General features: G+C 44.9%; 1 protein-coding gene across 9 annotated transcripts in view; it reads right to left on the minus strand.

Annotated features, from left to right (window-relative positions):
• ELMO1 (engulfment and cell motility 1) overlaps window positions 1-19787 on the minus strand; it is a 521109-nt gene that overhangs the window by 35320 nt on the left and 466002 nt on the right. For all 9 annotated transcript variants that reach the window (XM_034659738.1, XM_034659793.1, XM_034659646.1 and 6 more), the window contains one exon: window positions 5554-5717. In XM_034659738.1, coding sequence (XP_034515629.1) covers window positions 5554-5717 — 164 coding nt within the window. The remainder of the gene's footprint in view (window positions 1-5553; window positions 5718-19787) is intronic.

Consider the following 19787-nt stretch of genomic DNA (forward strand, 5'->3'; position numbering starts at 1 on the left):
GAGTCATTTTAGTCGATGATTCATGACATCTTAGTGTAAGACCCAGATGTACACATTGTGACATGTCTCCTGAGGAGACATTTCCAGAGTAAGTGAATACGCTGCTCCAAGAGTTAGCTGTTCTTGTTGTGAACCCCACAGGCCTCCAAAACATGACTGGGCAATGAGAAAAAGAGGACAACTTTTCTTTTTTCTAAGTGATTTCCTCTTCTTTCCATGCAAATGGACCCACTTGCTATAAAATGCACTCATATCAGGAAAACATATATAACACCTACATGAGGTGTCTGCAGATGAGGCTGGACCTCAGCATAATCCAGCCAAAAGCATCATGGGCTGCAACTGGGAATAGAGATTCTCAGCTTGGGGTCAATGAGGCCAAGGTCATGGGTTCACTGCCTTTGTTTTGATAGATATCCTTCTAATTCTGTCTAAAGGCCTTGTAAATAAATAAAAGAAGGAAGATTAAAGGGGGTAGGGTAAATGAGTGTGTGAAGAGCAATTCCAGGTCCAGCACCGTTTCTGGGAGACAATCTCAGGTCCAAGGCCAGTGAGACCAGTGCCACACACAGAAGACAGGCGGCACCACTGGACCGGTGAGCTGCCTCCCTGGACCAGTGGTCTGCCCCACTCAGCTGCTACTAGAGTGTCTGCCTAGAACAGAGGTCTGTAAAGGCCAGGCAGCAAATATTTCAGGCTCTGAGGGCCATACCTGTCTGTTGCAACTACTCATCTCTTCCATAGTAGAGTGGAAGCAGTCAATGGTAGGTAAACACATGAGTGTGGCTGTGTTCCAATAAAACTCCATTTACAGAAACAGGTAGTGAGCTTGATTTGCCCCAAGAGGTATCTATACTATGCCGACCTCTGATCTAAAAGGGTTCTGTGAAGACTTTGGGTGGGCTGAGAGACAGTGTCTGTCCCATGGAAATCGATCTGTCTTGGCACCAGAGGGCCTTCAAATTCAGTCCTTATATTTCTTCTATTCTTTATATTACAGACTCATGACTTTGAATATCAACTTTATGCTGACAGCTTCCCAAATTTATATTTCCAACCTGGACCTTTCAGCTGAACTCCAAATTCATCAAACCAACTGTGAGACATGCCAGATCTGGATGTCTCACAGACACCTCAAACTTGACAGGTCTAAAGCTGAACTCCTGACCCCCTGTCCTGACCTGCTCTACTCCTTCTCTCCTTTGGTTGTTCAGCTCAAACAAAACCATGAACTCCTCCTTGACTCCTCTCTTTCTCTTATCCATTAATCAGGAAATACCATTGTTTCTTATCTTCGAAATCTATGTAATCTATAGTAGAGACTTTAATCACTTGAATCATCTCTTGCTTGTATTATTGAATTAACTTCCTTACTGATCTCCCTGCTTCCCGACTTGCCTCTCTGGAGTCTATTCCCAATACAGTGAAAGAGGGATTATTTAGAAACCCAAGTCAGCGCACATCAATTCTCTGCTCAAAACCCTCCGATGGCTCCCAAACAAGGCCCTCCATAATCGACTCCCAGCACTTTTCTGGACTCAACACCTATTGCTCTTCTCCTTGTTTAGTGTTTTCTAGCCACACTGGCCTTCTTATTCATTGAGCACCCGGACCTACTCCTACCTCAGTGCCTTTGCACTGGTGTTTCTCTGTGCTGGAATACCCTTCTCTTAAATATACACATAGCCTGCTCCCTTAGTCCCTTAAGCATCTTAACTCAAATGTTTCCATCCCAACTAGAGGGATCTACTCTGACCACATTACTTAAGGCTGCCAGCTCTCCATTTCCTTTATCCTGCTTTATATTTCCATTGTCATTATCCTCTTTTAATATGCTATAATCTTATTTGCTATGTTTATTGTCTGTGTCTCCCCACTAAAATACAATCACTCCAGGGCGAGAATTGCGTCTGTCCTCTTCACGGCTGAATCACCAACACACAGAACAGTACCACGTACATGGCAGGCATTTGATAAGCATTTGTCAAGTGCACTGAACATGAAAATTGTGTAACTGACCAGACCATCCTGCTGGAACCTGCTGAGGGAAGGCCCTGTGCAAAGCTTGTGGCCAATCTTTAGTGAGGAGGCAGGTAGGCAGGGTAGGTGTTAGCCTGATTTCTGGCTCCGTTTTTACTTTTTCTTTCTCACTATACTTCCACTGTACCTTCTAAGATAAGGCGAAGCATATACAAATAGATTTATAGCGTCAGTTTTAGCATTTACGTATCAACAGTGTGACAACATGCCCCATTCTGGTTATCAGCTAATGATAAGAGGGACCATTTCTCTGAGTGGGTATTATGTGCTGGGCACATATGCTAAGTGCTTTTCAGGCACTATGTCATTGAATCTTCATAACTGCGTGACGATGTGGACACTTTAATCATCTTTTTTAGATATTAGAAAAACAGGCTTAGAATGGGTTATGTAACTTGTCTAGGGACCCACATGTCCAAGTAGTGGCCTTGGAGTCTAATCCCAGATCGGTTAGCTCCCTGGGTGTGGATTTTCTACCTTTTGCTGTTATGCTCCACTGGTGTTTATCCTTGCATCTCTCCTTCCCCCAAGTATAGTGTTAAATGACCTATTTTTGGACTGTTCAAGATTTTTATATCCATTAACTCGGATTAATTGTGTGGAGGGCTTTATCTTCCCTGTAAAGTCATGCTAAGTGGAAAATAACAAATACCTCCTCTCTGAAATAATCAGTCAAGAGCTAAGAAATACAACAGAGCTTCTTCAACCCACCAAATATTCCCCCCAAAATTTGCTCACGTGGAGTGTGCATTTTTCCTCTCAGGAAACATAAACGGTTTATAATAATGGGACATGTGCCTCAAAGGATCTGTGGAGCACTTAGGTTTGCCACCGTGCTGTGTGCGGCAGACACGGGGAGCCAGGCTATGGGGAGAGTGCTATGGGGGTCAAGAGGCTGGTGAGGGTATGGCCAGCAGGGTTCTGCACTAGTAGGCAAGCCCCAGCCAAGTCACTGTCCCAGTCTGCAAACTGAGAAGTTTGAACTAGATGACCTTAAAGGCGTTTTTTGGTTCTAAATTTCAAATATCCTAACTCCTGAGCTTGGGGAGATGTGTCCCCGGTGTGCTCTCATGACAACGCCTACCTGTGTTTCCTTCACCCAAGCACAGTCTGTGCCAACCCTCCCACCCCAGTTTTACAACCTGGGACAAGGGAGGGGGGTGGTCAAGTGTCTCTGGTTCTCTGCCTGTCCACAGCACAGGGCCTGGCGGGCAGGAGTCACTCAAGACATATTTGTTAAATGAATGAGTGAATGAATGCAAACCATCATATATGTGCTGTCCCTTTCTCTCTGTTGACGTGGGTTTGTCCTGTAAGCCAGGTCGGCAGCCTTTAGGCTTCGTCTGATCCCACAACGAGTTCCTGTCTAACAGGTCATTCTAACAGGCAAAACATCACTGGACAAGCAGCTGGAGGCTGGCTCCCCCTGCCCATTTCGGAGGCTGGGATAATGATCAGGCTGGCTCCTGGCGTCCCCCTTAAATGCTATAGTTTCTGACAAGCCTTTATTGCAACAACGACAGGACTCCAGTGAGCCATGGTGCTCTTCAGTCCCGTGGCCGAACGACGATGCCAAAGCGACACGCATACAGAAGACTTCCTTTATATTTGCGTTGTTTCTCCTCACATGGTAAACGTAAACAGGAGAGCTTCTTATAATCAAGGAGAAAACATCAGAATGTCATGGGCAGAGCCGTAGGAAATAAAGATATGAAGCCAAAACAGGAGCAAAGTGTTCACACTTCACATGCAGTTAACATTCTTACTTAGAATCAAGTCGTGGTCGCACATTGACTTGGGATCCCTTGGCTTTGACTGAAGTGGTTCCTCAAGTCTCCCTTTAGGTTTTAAGAGCCTCTGTCAAAAGCATAGTGAAGTCCCGTGTGTTTGCGCGCGTGCTGAAACACCTCAGGAAATGCAGCATTCTGGGGCTGTGCGCCCCGTGAGGGGCCAAGGCGCCACTGTCCTCTCCGCTGGTAAGAAACGGTGTCTCTGAGGAGTCCAGCATTTGTCAGAAGGGCTCTCTGTTTGGGGTTTCTAGCTGTACCTTCTGGCTGAGGACCCATGCCAAGCCCCAGCAGCGCCTGCTGCAGAGTGGGCTGGCGCTCAGTGCAAGTCCAGTTTGGGTCTCACCATGACGCAAGCCAAAGAGGCCCGGGAAGCACTTCCCCCCCGATGCCCCGTGTCACCCTCACTCAAGTCTGCACTTCCGCTCTGCAGCCTCTGACCGTGCTTCCCAGGGCCTGAAAGCAAACGCGCTGTGGGAAGCTTCAGGCCTGTGAACTTTTTTACACCCCATCTTAGTTTTGCACTTAGCAAAGGAGCTCTGTTGGCATGGACAAAGCATGAGGTGAGGGATCCGTGGGCTGGAGTTCGAGTCCCGGCAGCTCCCCTCTCTCCTCTCTGGACTAGTCCTGCTCCCTGAATGGGAATAAGATTTACCTGCTTCTCATAGATGTGAGGAAATGAAATACCAGGAGGGGCTGCTTTGCAAATTGCCAAGCATTAAAAATGTCATATATATAAGCGTAAAGTACAGAAAGAGGGGTAGAAAGAAAGAATCAGAAACAGAGAGAGCGGGGGTTAATGTCATAATGACACCTGTGTTGTAAGTCGGCTTCGTACAAAAGTTCAGAAGAAGCCATGTCCAGTCCGCCGAGGGACGAACAACGGTACATATCACACACTTTCCTCACCCCTGCCTTCTCTCCGGCTTCCTGCCCTATAAATCATAAGGGTAACAGAGCTGACCTAGCTCTTAGAAAAGGACAAGGGAAGATAAATAGGCCAGTTCTAAGAAAAGACAAAGCAAACCAAGCAGTCTTCGTGTTGGAGGTTCAGAGCATTCTAAAGATGGAGGTACTCAACATGATGACTGTGGCAAGTGGCCCCTGCTGCGAAGTCCTATAAGCAGGGGCCCTGCTGCTCTCGACCTTGGGCCTGTAGGCTGGTAGTCACGGGGGCGATGCAAGGTGACCTGGGGCGAGGCAAAGCCGATGGATGGGGCAGGGACAAGTAAATCTCTCTCTCCTCTCAATGTCTCTCTTCCTCTCAATGTCTCTCTTCCTCTCAATGTCTCTCTTCCTCCCACTCACTACTTCAGTGTTCATGTTGCCTGAATTACCAGTGGGCCTTGCTCTGGCTGGGCGGAGCATCTTGCCACTCAAAGGCACCCACCAAGAAATAGCTTCATGGGCAAAAAAAAATTTATCCCAAGTGTTAGGAAAGGTCCCCCCCCACTTCTCAGTTACAAATTCTCAGGGGACTCGTCAGTAACCAGGCCACTTCCTGGTTTAGGTCCTGCTGCCAGCACCTGTACCCGCTTTCCCCTCGGCCATCCCTGCGCCACCTTCCTCAGGGAACTGCTGAAACTTCATGAACCCAACTGAGGTCTTCCGGAGTGTCTTCTGTTGGCCTTGTAAAGAGCTCACAACACAGCCCACTGCACTGTGTGACAGGCCTTCAGACCGGAAACGGTGGGTCAGAGCCTCCTAGTGTTCAGGGGTTACTTACAAAATCGGGCGGGACTGGAAGTCTTCCTGGTTCATCCTCTCAGACTGGCGGATTTTCAGGATCTCAGTGTAGCTCAGGTTCTGCAGTTTGCACTTGAACTGGTCCAGGGAGCTAGGCTTGGTTGTAAGAGCTCTCATAACCTGCTCCTTCACCACCTGCATTACCTGTAGATGAAAGGAAGACCATAACTTTCCTGGGGGGATGTCCTTGCTCATTTGGAAAGATCTTCTAGAGTGAACGGCTCCCTGCCTTCCTGTTCCCCAGCCCCCTGCTTCCCTTCACCTGCACTCTCCCCCCAACCTTGAGAGTGCTTTTCCAAAGAGTAAACTACCATAATGTACATCTTCCACTTTCTCCTGTGCTGCTGGAACCACAAGGAAGGAGATGGACTGACAAACTTGGAATTGGGGGGTGGGCAGGCCTGGCTGGGGGAGTGATCCATTTGCTCAACATATTACGGGACTACTGCTGAAATGACACTGCGAATAATGCAAACTTCAAAAGTGAAAGAAGTCCAAGCAACAGCTAGGAGTCTGCATCACCGCTTTTTTTTCTGGAAGAAAATCGCTGAGATACAATTAACTGTGGAAGTCTGGTTGGCACTGGTTCAAACGAACATGAAATGATACCCACACTCGCCCCTCCAAAAATGCTTTCCCCATGTAGTGAAGACCTGAGTGTTTATACACGTGAGGGACCTGAAACTGTGCATGGGCTCTTGCCTTCTTGAGCCAGGCACTAAAAAAGAGGTCTATTAAATAGAACAGACATATCCCATTGGAAGCCTCAAGAAAAAAAGAACATGGTGATGTCCTGCCTAAGGACAGGTCCAGCCCACAGGAGGCAATTAAACATTGCCTCTATTAATGTGGATTTGTCTTCATCAGAATTTATAAAGCAGGAAAACACCAGAAAACACATAGAGGCATCCAAGGGACGTATAGTAGTCTTCCAGCTTCTTTTTTTTTTTTAAATCCTCCACTGCAGAGGAGAACACCACCACTGACGAGGTATCTACTATGTGCCCGATACTATGGTGGAAGCTTTATGTGTGTTCCGTCTCTTAATTCACTTAGACCTAGGAGTTAGACGTGGTCATCATTCTATCTGCATACGAAGAAACCAAGGCTTCAAAATGTTAAGTAACTCGTTCAAAATCATGCCACTGGTTGGTAGGTGGGTGAGCTGGGATTTGAACGCTACTCCACTGCCAATCACACCACCACTGCTGGGGTCACTTAGGAATGTAAAATGAAAGAAAATCTCAAATGCACCTCAATTATATGCTAGATCCTGTGCCAGACACATGTTTATTCATCATCTCATTTAATCTTCCTTCCAGTACAGAATAGGTGTTATTAGCACTATTTTAAAGATGAAGAGGCTGAGACTGAAGACTGAGGACTTACCCAAGGCCACACATATTTAGCTGAATTCTATGACACCAAGTGGCCCCCCATGATGGATGCTGCATGCACTTGATGTTGAATAGCCCTGGCATGCTGCTTACCCTTTATCACTGTGAATACGATCCCACTATACTCCTTATGGCTTCTCATCTGTTGTTCGTCGAATAAATCACACACGGAGGTACTCAGCAATCGCTCATGGACTAGCCTTACCCCGAGATGTGTTTTCAAGAAGCATTATTGTAACAGAGGGAACACTTTTACAGCATGGGAAAGACTGTGGCAGACCTGAACTTCCAAATGTGCCTGAGTGCTAGGTGATGGGAAAATCTCACCACCTTAGAAAATATTAGGCAGACACCTGATGGCTCCTTGCGCTTGCTGAACTCTGTTTAACAGTGCTGCCCCTCTCCGATGTGCAGGTTGTTAAGCAATCCACTCAGGTTTCTTTCTCCAAGTATCTGTCTCTCTGATAGCTGTCCTGTCCACATAAGGGCCCATCTAGTGACCTGTGGGGGCCTAGAGGACACTGGGAGCTAGAACATCCTCCTTGGTAATGAAATTAATCTGGCCTTCAGGAAAAGCTGGGTGCTGCCCAGGGGGCTGCAGGTGAACCCCTATGTCAGGGATGCCAGGTGCTCTCACGCTTTGGTCATCTGCTGACCCATTGCTTCCAGTGCCCCCATATTCCAGGGATCTTGGCTCAGTCACGTTTTCCTTTAGTCAACTGAAAATGGCTGAACTAAAGGGATGATGAGTCATAGGTGACGGGAATAAAATCAAACCTAGAAAATAGTTCAAATGATACTAACCCTCACTTTACCTATTTATATGCTTCTGACATTCAGGAACCCAAGTTCGCAGTAAGGATACCCTCCACTAGGTAACATATTTGCATTTTCAGGAGGGCTTTCTGGGAGGTAGTGTCTTATCACAAAAAAAATGGATCTAAAGGCAGGAATCTCAGGAAACTACAGAAGAAAACTTGAGGGATGACGGATCTCTTTTACGTCCTCATGGATCTGCTTTATCCAAGGACACGTGTGCCATGCCTGCGCTGTCCAGGGGTGGTTGTTGGTGATAGCAGCGGTGTAAAGACATAAAGGCAACTGTCCTCTTGTCCTCTGATTCATGGGAGTTTTGAGGACCATGGCTGGGTCCTTCAATCTAACTCCACTGGTTACCAGCTTACCATAAACCAGACAGTATTTGATAGAAGGAATTAATAAAAAGTTGCTTGAGAAGCATTAGCTATGAAGTCAACACAACACATATCACTGAGTACTTACCATGTGTCTATACTGGTTGAAGCACTGGGAACTCAAAGGTGAATAGGTATGGCCCTTGCCTGCTGTGAACTAGTGGTCTAATAAGAGGGCCAGACATGGGACATGAGCAATGATCATGACAACAGAAGAGCGAATGTGATAGAGAAGACGGACTGGTGGCCTTCAGTGGCAGGTGGGGAGGCATTTCAAAGAAGACATGATATGGGCTTTGCAGGGAGAATGAGTACTCAACCTGTGGGAAGAGATGAATAACCTGAACACGAGCCCCCATTAACCCCTTTGAACCTGGGCTGCATCTGAATTGGAACCAGTTACATAAGCATTGTTTCCTGCCCCCAGCATAATGGCATCAAGGAAAATTTCCAGTTGACCTTCCATCTGATCTGCTGCTTTTTTTTTTTTTTTTACTCAAGCAAAATGCTAAATTTGGGATGCTTGACAAATTCTGAAATTGTGACCATCTTATATCATGTGGTATAAATGGTGGTTAAATTTAGTCAAGGCTGAACTACAACACTTTGCTATTTCATGACAGGGACATCACAAGAACTACCCCTTTCCCCATTTAGAGGAACTCAGAGTTGGGGCAAGGAGATAATTATCACCTCCCAATGTTACTTGACCTTCATGTGGGAGGTAGGACATGTAAGAAAGATAAAGACAGAGCGATCAGAATACCAAAAATGAAGAAGCAATTTTAAAATAGAATCAGTCAGGTAAGGAGGCAAGGCCAAGACAAAACTGGCTGGGACTTGAAGGATGGATGGGAGTTCCTGAGGTGAAGAGGGGAAGGGAGTCCAGGCAGAAGGACCAGCAAGAGCAAAGGCTGGAAGGAGGGAGTGCATGACTCAGGCATTAGACAAAATATGCTTTCGGAGCCCACGTTAGCAGCTTTTAGCAAACGGATGCTACTGGTTGCAGGATGACTTCTCAGCCTGTAGGGCCCAACACACACAACTGTAAAGCCAGGCTGTGACCTACCTTCCTCAAGATACTTAGTCCCTCTGAGACTCAGTTTTATCACCTATAAACCAGAAGTAGTAACCATTTAGAATTCATCGAGGTGTTGCTTGTTAGATAAAGCCTCATATCCTTTATGGTACCTTGTGGATATTTAGCACACATGAATTTCCCTTCCTAAGCTTTAGTTTGCTCACTATGAAGTGGAAGTAATAGTTCAGGATTCATAGGGTTGTTGTGAAATCCAAACAAGATATTACTTGCAAAGTACCGATACACTGAATGGAACATACTAGAAACACAACAAATGTGATGTCATGTTCCCTTACCTTCTGAGAATGAAATGACTTATATCAGAGGTTTCGCCTATAAAAAATATCCTCGACAGTGTTCCCAGACCACATCCGTATCACCTAGGAACTTGCTAGAAATGCAACTTCTCCGACTCACCCCAGACCTACTGAATTAGAAACCCTACAGTCAGTGTTTCAACAGCCCCTCCAGGTGATTCCAGCGAGCATACAAATGTGAGAAGCACTGGTCTCAGCAAAGGTCCAGCACCACTTCTCAGCCTTCAGTATGGTGTCTGTAGCGATTCTTGTCATATCACAATAAAGCAGTTAAGTTGGTTATTTACAGTCTACCCCTAGACTGTAAATCCCCAGGGGGCAGGTACTGTTTCTTATTTACATTGTGGCCCCCAGTACTTAACAAAGTACCTTCCAGGCTGTAATAATGATTGACATATTCAATGCCCAAGCTTCTTAGGCTCCCACCTGTCATCTGTAGAATTAAACAACTACATCCGTAACAGAATTATAAGACTGCTAACATGGTTTTCAAAGTGCACATTTACAAAGCCTAAAAATTAAAGTCTGTGCTTTTGAAATGCTATCTTAGGGTTTGACAGGTCATTTTGGGCTTCCTTTCCCAGGCTGAGCTGGAAAAGGCTGGTCTGAAGCTGAGCAAAGGGTTTCTGGAGAAGCCACTACCGGGCATTGTTGCTTAAGGCGGGGGGTGGGGGTGGTCAGCACTTACAAAAATGTACAATCTACCCGAACAGTAGCACCCCATTAAACGGATTTATCTCCATAATGAAGAGAAGAGGCTGTCTCAGGGAAGACAGATGTCAACACAGTCCAGCTTAAAAATGAGTTGTGTGGGAGAATTTTCATTGCTGGGCTTTGGCACTAGACCATTTTTCTTCCTAAGAATGTTCCACATAAGACAACATGACTGAAGACTTGTAAGGACCAAAAAATGGGAAGGATGCTGCCTGCAGAGGGGTCTAGGTGCTCATCTACAGACAGGTAGCTTACCAGAGGCCAGGGAACACTTTGAAGGGCTAACTCTCCAAGCTTAAGATGAGGGGAGAAGCAGCCTTGCCCAGAAAGAGTACTAGAAGTTCGGGTAAAAACTGGTGACATACGTGGCAGGGACAAGTATTGACCTAGATGCAGGCTGCTGATTCCCCCCCAGCCCCCTTGAGGTCTTTAAAATTAGGACACCTTCTGGAAACTAAAAATGGCTTTCCTTTATAATTCTGCTACAGCTGGGGTGTGGACTGCCTAGGTTTGTCCACGCAAATGAGAGTTTTTGCTGAATGGTGTCAAGAGTATTAAATGAAGGGGAGAGAAAAAAATGCTCTCTGGACCCAAGGAGTAGCATCTAAGTTTCCCGTATTTATTCTGGGGTGGTGTGGGCATGGAGCAGAGGTTGGCAAATTTCTGTTAGGGGCCAGATCATTTCTGCTGCAACCACTTAGGCTCTGCCTGGACATCCTGAAAATAGCTGCAGACAAGAAGTAAATGAATGAGTGTGGCTCCGTTCCAATAAAACCTGATTACAAAAAACAGGTGGCGAGCTACATCTGGCCGGTGGGCAGTACTTTGGCAACCCCTGGGACAGAGGAAAAACATCTGGCTTTAGAGTTAGGCAGTACTCGTTTCAAAGTCTGGCTCCCTGACCCCCTGAGCCAGGTGAGTCACTCAGAAGCTCTGAACGTGTTTCCTTATCTATAAAGTGGACGTGATCATCTTCAGTCAGGATCAGGAGAAGCCCAAATATTATACCCATCAGTATGAGGGCTCCTGTGAATCCCAGTCCTAAAGACAGCTTATCCAAAGGAAAAATTCCTCCCTGAAGCATGCAAACCACCTCATGACGACACAGTGTGTTCTTACCACATGTAAGGCAGTTCAAGATTATATTTAAGTTGCACTGTGCACAGAACTGATTCTGATATTTTAAAGTTTTTGTTTTTTTCAAGAACAGTGTTCTCAACTGTCCTCCCCAAATGGTTTCAGGGCCTTGAAGATGTTTTGGCCTGTCCTTTCTTCCTCCTGCCACATCTCCTGCTGGGGTTTGACCAGTGCAGTGGCCTGGTGAGGGGCCCTGTGGGGTCAGGCTTCATGGGAGTGGACAGAAACTGTTCTGAAATCATGGAGGATCAGCCCAGCTGGTGTGCCACCTCCAGCCCCTCTCGATTTCATCATGTGTCCTCGATTATACCAGAAGAATTTGAAAAATTTGTTCATTAATGAATACAGAAAAGCTCCTTTGCATTTCACAATAGACATGATCTGATTTTTGCAGGCTATCATAATAAGAATCAGCAAGTCATTTAACTTCTCCCTCCCTGCCTCTGTTTCTCTAGTGGGTCCCTAACAGCTCTCCAAGCCCTGAACTCCTAGGGTATCTGTCTGAGGGGGTGATGATGACTGAATCCAGAGCCAAAGGCCAGTGCTGTGTGTGACGTGGGCAGTGAGGTTACTGCCATTTTTCTTCTCTGAGATGGTATTTCTCAACCCAGTACAAGCTAGGCTTGTTGGGCATCCCATCACAGGCCAGGATATATACCCCAGCGCTGAGAGAAAGAAGAGTTCAGTGCAGACCCAAACTTTCCACTGGTTTGACTCCTCTCAAGTTAGAGCCTGGAATGCAGACTGCTGAAAGTCGAGGCCTGTTCTTCGGGGGCCATTTATCTGTACTTGTGACCGAAATGCAACTCTGAGTTGCATTACGTCTTCAGTGAGTGATGGAAAACTATGTAGCAATGATCAAAATCACAGAACCACTTGGGCTTGGAAGTGGGAATTTTGCTCTGAGGGTTATACTGTTTAGAAGCGTTGTGATATTGACTCACTTCTTGAATAGCTGTTCTTTTGTCTGCTTTGTGTCATTCTCAGTAGCCCCTCCCTGGGCCTCTGGCCCATCATTACCTGTCTTGATTTACCCATATGCCTCTAACTTGAACTCTGCTGCTTCCATCCCCTGCTCGCAGAAGCTGGACTGTTTCCAAAAATGCAAGTCTGAGCACATAATTTACCTGCTTAAAACCTCTGATGGTTCAGCAGCGCTTGCAGATGAAGACCAGCCTCTCTAGTGTGACACATGGGCCTTCCAATGCCTGCTCCAGCAGACTTCTCTTCCTCTGTGATCTAGCCACACTGAGATCCGTTCAGCGCCTTGAACTTCACCCCTGTGCCTTCATTTGTGTTCTTCCTTCCACCTGTGACTAAAATCCTCCTAATACCTGCTCATTCTTCAACTCGACAAAATCCTTCTCTGACCTGCTGTCCTTCCCCCAAAGTCGGTGTTGGTCCCGCATTCTCCCATTACGGGATTGTACTGTAAAACCATGAACTGCGTCCTTTGTTGACTATCGCATATCTAGAGTCTGTACAATCAAATCACATAGTAGTTACTGAGAAAATATCTATTTAGGGGCACCTGGGTGGCTCAGTGGGTTAAGCCTCTGCCTTCAGCTCAGGTCATGATCCCAGGGTCCTGGGATCGAGCCCCACATGGGGCTCCCTGCTCAGTGGGAATCTGCTTCTCCCTCTGCTTGCTACTCCCCCTGCTTGTGCTCTCTCTCTCTGTGTCACATAAATAAATAAAATCTTTAAAAACAGGAAATATCTATTTAACTTAGGACCAGTGGACTCATCAATAATTAAAAGAAAGAAATAGATTAAAAAATCAGTAATTCTCAACCCTCAGTCTACAGTAACATTTATTTATTTATTTATTTAAAGATTTTATTTATTTATGTGACAGAGACAGCCAGCGAGAGAGGGAACACAGCAGGGGAGTGGGAGAGGAAGAAGCAGGCTCCCAGCGGAGGAGCCCGATATGGGACTCGATCCCGGAATGCCGGGTTCACGCCCTGAGCCCAAGGCAGATGCTTAATGACTGTGCTACCCAGGCGCCCCTACAGTAAAATTTAAAGCATACCTTGGCCTGGCCTCCCTCCCCGAGATTCTGATTTATTTGGTCTGCAATGGGTTCCAGACACTGGGTATGTTTTACAATGCCCCATGGGGATGCTAACATGCAGCTGGGCTTGAGGTCTACTGTCTAAACGAGAAGGCATATGAAGAAAGGAAGGAGCAATGACCGCTGCCCTTCCAGGGAAAAGAGAGAAGGGACATGCTCGTCTTCTCATTAAACTGTCCAATGCAACCTACAGATGAGGAACCAAGACCTCAGCTTGTTACTGCCTATAGTTCCCCCAAGGCTTGGTCTTCAGGTAGTAGCTACTGTGTGGGCAGCATGAGTGTTCTCACCTGGGACAGTCAGAGAGGTGGTCAGGGGACCATGCTGGCTCTGAGCACGCTTTGAGAAGCCACCTTTACTCAGGAGACAGACCACTCTCCTTATCATGGAGGCAGCTAAAGTCACCATGGTGTAGGCAAATGCCTGCCTGGCTCAAGCGATGTGTAGGGACCCCCCTGCAGCAAGGGCAGCCACTGTCTTCCCAATGAGCTCACAATCCCCTGGGCAGCAATTAGCATCCGTGTTCCCTGACACAGGGCAGCAGCCCTGCGTGCCAGCCAGAGTAGGCAACCTGCAGCTGGCAGTGTCCACACGGGCCTGGGGAAGCTGAGGGAGCACTAGCATTAGAGAGTATGAGAGGTGATTTTTCAAACATACCCTGAGAGCCAAGCAGATGGCACTGGAGCTGTTGGAAAGGAAGCTAGCTGCTCAGCACTGTTCCCTTGCTTGAGAACTTCCTCCGGTTTTAGCTGCTAATAAAAGAGGAATTGGATGGCAGGAGATAGAGACACACTCAGGCAGCTTCAAGCATCCTGAGAATCTGATCATAATCCAAACTGAGAGCTTTGAGGGCCTCGGTGTTAGTCCCCCAAATAACTCATCGGACAAGGCCTAACCCCACAGTCCTGTGCAGGAGCTAACTGGGTGAGTTCACATTCCAAACACTGAGGCACATGGCACTAACAGCTATCCTGTTCCTCATGAGAAGGCATTTAAGACTTAAGGCATCTTTATGGCCAGTAAAAAAAAAATAAACCTTTCAACCAGCAATTCACCTTAAAATCAATTAGCACAGGGTCGGTTGAAGAACAATGGATATGGAAACAACACACTTCTCACTTTCTTCAGCAGCTGCATGAAGCCAGCTCAAAAGAGTAGAAACAAAGGTGAAGTTAGGGATCACAAACTTCTCTTTGCAGCCTGCCCTTGAAGGGATAGCAATTAAGAGACAAACAGCGGTGTGACCAAACTTCCTTTCTCCACTGCAAATAGGGAGCCAAATTAATACAGTAATCAGGGCAGATTTGCTGGTCAGCTAATTGAAGACCCTGGTTGACAACAGGAAGCTATTTTCACCAGTGTCTGATGGAGTCAGTCTCAGGCAAGCAAAGTCCAAGCAAATCACATTAGTGGGTGACATTTAATCCACAGCTTTGAACAAACAACATGTCACGCAAATCAGTCAAAGCATGGGACTATGTGTGGAGAAAGAGGCAGAAACCAATGGGGCTAGTTTGCTTACAAAAGTTGAGGAACTCTTTTCTCGCAGGGTTGGGAGAAATGGTTAAAATGTTTTTTTTTAATGAGAGTTTGTTTGTTTATTTTTATTATGGCTAAGATTTTTTAAATAATTATACTACTGTTGGTTTTTTAATGCTCATTCACCAAAGTCAGCCATACTGTGTCAAGCATGGATGTGGAAGGCAAAGTCTTCTGCAAGTCTTCTGCGAGTCACAAACAATGACCTTCCCAATGGGAAAATCTCCCACACTGGAGTCCCTACTGAGGTGTTGTTCTCTTGCAGCTGTGGCTGCCATGACTAAGAGTGGTGGTGAATTGACTCTCCTGGGAGGTCCCCAAAAGCAGAGAAGGAATTTCTCTGGAGAAGTAACTGAGCCTCAGAGGATTTTCCTTTTTTTTAAAGTTACATATTCATAAGGCCAAAATACACACCGCTAAATGATGAGCAATTCCCGACTGTCCTTGTTAATGGATAAATGGCAACCACAGATATCCCTTTAAACACTATGGACTATTTACCAACAAATCTGGGATCAACTCACCGCCCCTTCCTCGCTCATTCGTTGCAAGGTGTGAAGGGAAGGAGTGAATGGTAGTTAATGTCTGCTCATGTGTTGATCTACCCTGGTGTGTCTCAATCTCTATGGATGGTGGGCTTTTACCTAATTCATCTCTGTGTGTCCAGGATCAGCTTCATAAATATTTGTAGAGTGACTGAATAGGTTAAAGGAAGACGGAGATTAGGTATATCAGTGGGCGCTGATAAATTAAGCCTCAAACTACTCTGAAATTAGATGCCATTAAGAAATAAATGAAATGTCTACTGTCCCAGGTGGAGGTGAAACCAGAAGGTCTGCACATTGAGATTTCCCCGCATGTTTTGCATAACCTGTTACATAGTGACAAATGAAATGGGACAATCTGCCCTGCTGGAAGGGAGATTTAATAAACTTTTCATAAGCAGACTGCTCAGGCAAGACCACAGGGGATCCAGGGTGGGAAAAATGAGGTCTGGTTCCCATAAACGAGCTCAGCCATCAGGCAAAGCTGCCGAACCTCAGGGAGATCAGAATCATTGCTTCAGCGAGTCACCCCAGAAGGACAGTGCCACCAAGATGCAGGTGTTGGTAGATTCTCCTCAGCAGACAGATGGGGCAGGGTAGCTGGCCACACAGTGGGACTTAAAATCTAGCAGTTCCCACTGGTCTCTACTCTTGTGATATATATGGGGAAGGATTGTTCTTTTTATCCTTCTCCAAATACTTTCCCCTTTTCACTACTCATCCAACAGTGTGACATTTTGAGTGGACCATTCTCTGCTGAGAAACTTAATTCATTTAATGCATTTTATGCATTTAATTCATTTAATGCATTTTAATTTCCAAATAAATTCATCTGAATCATCAACAGAATATCTTAAGAGTAACTATATTTTGATTTTCTAAGTTTTACCTAATAAATTGTCAATTTCTGGTATTACAAGCTTTAGAAGTATACATTCAGTCCTGTACTTGCTCAGCTAACATTTATTAGGCACTTAATATGGCTAATCACTGGGTGAGGTGCTGGGAAGACAAAGAACCAGACCCAGTGCCCACCTTGCAAAACTCACCCTTAGGGGGAGGTAGATGTGCAAACAAATAATAATGTTGGACTTTAGTAAGTCCTATTATAGGTATGGGTTAACAATATAATTTGGGGGCAAGGAAAACAAAGTGATTATTAAGCACACGACACTTTTTTGCACATATAAATGTATTTCTACCCTATTGTTTCAACAGTGGCACTTCTCAGAGTGTATTGAAATTATGTATTCGCTACTGGTCTCCCAGTAGGACCTTGAGCCTGCAGAAAGAAGACACTATACCTCATTTATCTTTTTATCACTAGTGGGTTTTAAAATCCCTCATACCTGGAAAATTTCCCACTCAGTCCAGTAAAGCAAAGGTCAACCAGACTATATTTCTGAGTTGAATGTTAAAAAAAAAAAGATTTCTGGTGCGTCTTTGTGAAGGCCAGGGATGAATCCCTGTGATAGTTTTAAGCAGAAGGAAAGAGGGGGTTTATAACAGTAGCAATGATAGATTAACTCTGGTTAACACACTGCTATACCAACGTCCTGCTGTATTTTTCCCAGATGGTTGTAAATTGGGACACCTCATAAATCCCCAGGCCTTTTCTTTTCCATGGCTGGTTATTACAGTGTCCCAGGGCAGAAGAGCACTTTCTAAACTAAAGTAATTGTGAGCCATTTATTATCTTTAAAGGAGAACCTGTCAACCACCACGGCACAAATTTCAGACAATTAAAATAACCCAGACTGCTCTGATTCTGCAAAATCCCAATAGTCACTTGGTGGTTTGGATCCAATGAGCCCAAAGATCTGAAATGGCTCCTATTTTCTCTGCTCAATACTTCTCCCTTTTTTGCGCATTTGCTATATCTCTCACAGCTGGAGGAACATAACTGTTCCCACGGTTTACAAAAATCCACTCCATCTGCCACGCTTCACTTGTATGTGGTCCATTGCCTACTGATGCGTCCTTTGGAGGAAACCCCATAGAAGGTAATTGCATGGCATATGTCAATGTCTCCTATGTCAATGGTGGGCATTACTAATATATTAGGGCACTTTTTTATTCCCTGCTGAACAAGGACTCTGCCTGCAGGCAACCACCTTGACCAGCTGAATTTGGCATTCACGATGGCACCCATCCTCCATCTCCGAAGAAATCAATGTAGATGATCAACAGTTAATCTTACCTAACACATCCAACTGTTCAATAACTTTGGATTAGTTTCTTAAAAGACCCAAGGTCCAGTATCTTTGAGGATTGGTCCAAGTCCTTTCAGGGCCTGGACCTGTGTTCAATTTTATGTACTTGCAAAAGTTGTTCAATAACTACACAGTCTTTCTATCCAACTCACCATCTTGGCGATTGAAATGAATAATAACACTTCTGGAAATGGCATACTATCTGCAGTAAGGACTTGATCATTCATCCTAGAATAGTGCCAGGCACTCAGAGCTGACCTATTTGCTGACATGGTGAAAGAGTGGGGAGACATGTGTTTCCTAGGTCAAATTATAAACCTTCTGACGTTGAACACAATCACCTTTTTCCTTCTTTTCAAATTTCCATGATTTTTATAACTCTGGAAAAAAATTTCTGACTATAACCAATGTTTAAGGAACTTTCCTAGAATTATAATTTAGGTGAAATCAACTGAGGATTTTTGGGGAGTAATATCTGTTTCTATATCACAAATCCTCTTGCTACTTATTTATTAAAAACAAATGAAATGATTTCCAAGAGGATATAATTTGTATTAGAGTTCAGATATATTGAAGAGTCAATGTTCTGTTGAGTTTTGTTATTTTTTTTTTTTTAAAGAAATTGTGATCGAATGTGAAAAAAGGCCTGAATCATGTAAAGTGGTACAAGCAAAGCAAGCTTCAAAAAACAAAAACACAGGGGCGCCTGGGTGGCACAGCGGTTAAGCGTCTGCCTTCGGCTCAGGGCGTGATCCCAGCGTTATGGGATCGAGCCCCACATCAGGCTCTTCTGCTGTGAGCCTGCTTCTTCCTCTCCCACTCCCCCCTGCTTGTGTTCCCTCTCTCACTGGCTGTCTCTATCTCTGTCGAATAAATAAATAAAATCTTTAAAAAAAAAAAAACACATGAAACTATACCTATGACAGTTTTCAATTTCTCACTTAAGAAATGTATGCATGTTATATTGGATCTCACCATGCATCCCACCAAGCATTCTTGAATTAGAAAATATAGTTTTAAACCGAAAACAAATTTAATATCCACCCTCTCCCTTACTTAATCAGGTATAGTCATAAGGGTCAAATGGGATAGGTACTCATTAAGCACATTTTCTCTATCAGAGGCAATGGAAAGGTGACTTTTAGTGCTTACCAGTGGTTTACTAAGTGGAGGTACAGTGCTTTAAGCTTGGTATCATTAATCTCATTGTTTCTTCATAACAATCCTACCACATAGGGACCCTCCATTTCTTTCAGTTCCAGAAACTACTGGTAAATAACAGGGGAGAGACTTGAATCCAAGTTCTGAATTTAGATAATCTATGGTTTAGGTGTCCCTGGGTGGCTCAGTCGGTTATGTGTTCAACTCTTGATTTCAGCTCAGGTCATGATCTCAGGGTCACGAGATGGTCCCCCAAATCAGGCTCCACACTGGGTGTGGAGTCTGCGTAAGATTCTCTCTCTCTCTCCCTCTCTGGCCCTATTCCCACCTGCTCACGCTCTCTCTCTCAAAAAAAAAAAAAATTAAAAAAAGAAAGCCAACGTTTTAAATTATTAAAATGGAAATACCAAGGTGCAGCTGATTTCAGAATATGAGAGTTGAATGAAAGATGTTTGCAACTTTAACCTACAGTTAACAAATGCTACCGCACTAAGTTGGCGAAAAGACTGGCAAGTAACACATAGCTCCTGCTAACTAGTAAGCACTCAAGTAGTAAGCAAACTTGTGAAGTGTTTATAAGTAAAATCCAGGTGAGAATTTTACTTTTATTATTACTGTTACAAGGGCGTCTGGGAATTAGCATGAACATCTGACAAATAAAAATGGGGTCCAAGGAATTTGCTGAGGCTTTGGGAGGAGGAAGATTACATCTACTTTGCAAAATGGTGTCTGCTGATGGGATAAGCAGAGCTGCCATCTGCTAAAATGAATGTTTGAGGACTTTCGGGAGCCAAAGGGGACAAGTGTTACTAAAGGTGGCATAGAAGATGATAGTCCTTG

The sequence above is a fragment of the Ailuropoda melanoleuca genome, chromosome 1 (assembly GCF_002007445.2).
Source record: "Ailuropoda melanoleuca isolate Jingjing chromosome 1, ASM200744v2, whole genome shotgun sequence".
Taxonomy (NCBI): Eukaryota; Metazoa; Chordata; class Mammalia; order Carnivora; family Ursidae; genus Ailuropoda; species Ailuropoda melanoleuca.